At 68.6% G+C, this 430-nt stretch overlaps 1 protein-coding gene across 1 annotated transcript in view; it reads right to left on the bottom strand.

The window, feature by feature from the left end:
• CDH3 (cadherin 3) overlaps positions 1-430 on the bottom strand; it is a gene marked incomplete at its 5' end in the record, with an annotated part of 5,461 nt that overhangs the window by 1,870 nt on the left and 3,161 nt on the right. The window contains one exon of the mRNA XM_035898044.1: positions 37-258. Within this exon, the coding sequence (XP_035753937.1) occupies positions 37-258 (222 nt within the window). The remainder of the gene's footprint in view (positions 1-36; positions 259-430) is intronic.

Here is a 430-nt window from a genome sequence, read left to right as displayed (position 1 = left end):
CCAGCCCCATCCCTGTCCCCATCCCGCGGGACTCACTCAGCAGCGCCAGGATGCCCCCCAGGATGCCCAGGATGGCAGGGACGCCCAGGCCGCCGGCGATGAACGCTCGCTGCTTGCAGTTTTTGGCTGGCCCTTCGCAGTCGCACACCTGGGCTTTGACCGTTGTCACCTGCGCCTTGCCCTGCCCGTCCGTCAGCTTCAGGAAGATGCTGTACTCCCCTGGCTCCAGCTCCTTCACCAGCTTCAGCATCAGCAGGTCTTGCGCAGCAGAGAGAGGGGTTGGGCTCGGAGACGGGTCCCCACTCCCCGGTTTGGGGACACCCTTGGCACCGGCGCGGGGCTTTGCCTCGTGGCAGTTCCCCAGCCCAGTGCCCATGGTGGGGGCCGGGACCGGCTGGGCTCTGGGGGGCACAGAGAGCCCGGGGGGGAC

This window comes from Egretta garzetta, unplaced genomic scaffold (assembly GCF_000687185.1).
Source record: "Egretta garzetta isolate BGI_Z169 unplaced genomic scaffold, ASM68718v1 scaffold67, whole genome shotgun sequence".
NCBI classification, from domain to species: domain Eukaryota; kingdom Metazoa; phylum Chordata; class Aves; order Pelecaniformes; family Ardeidae; genus Egretta; species Egretta garzetta.
This window is presented reverse-complemented; position numbering and strand designations above follow the sequence as displayed.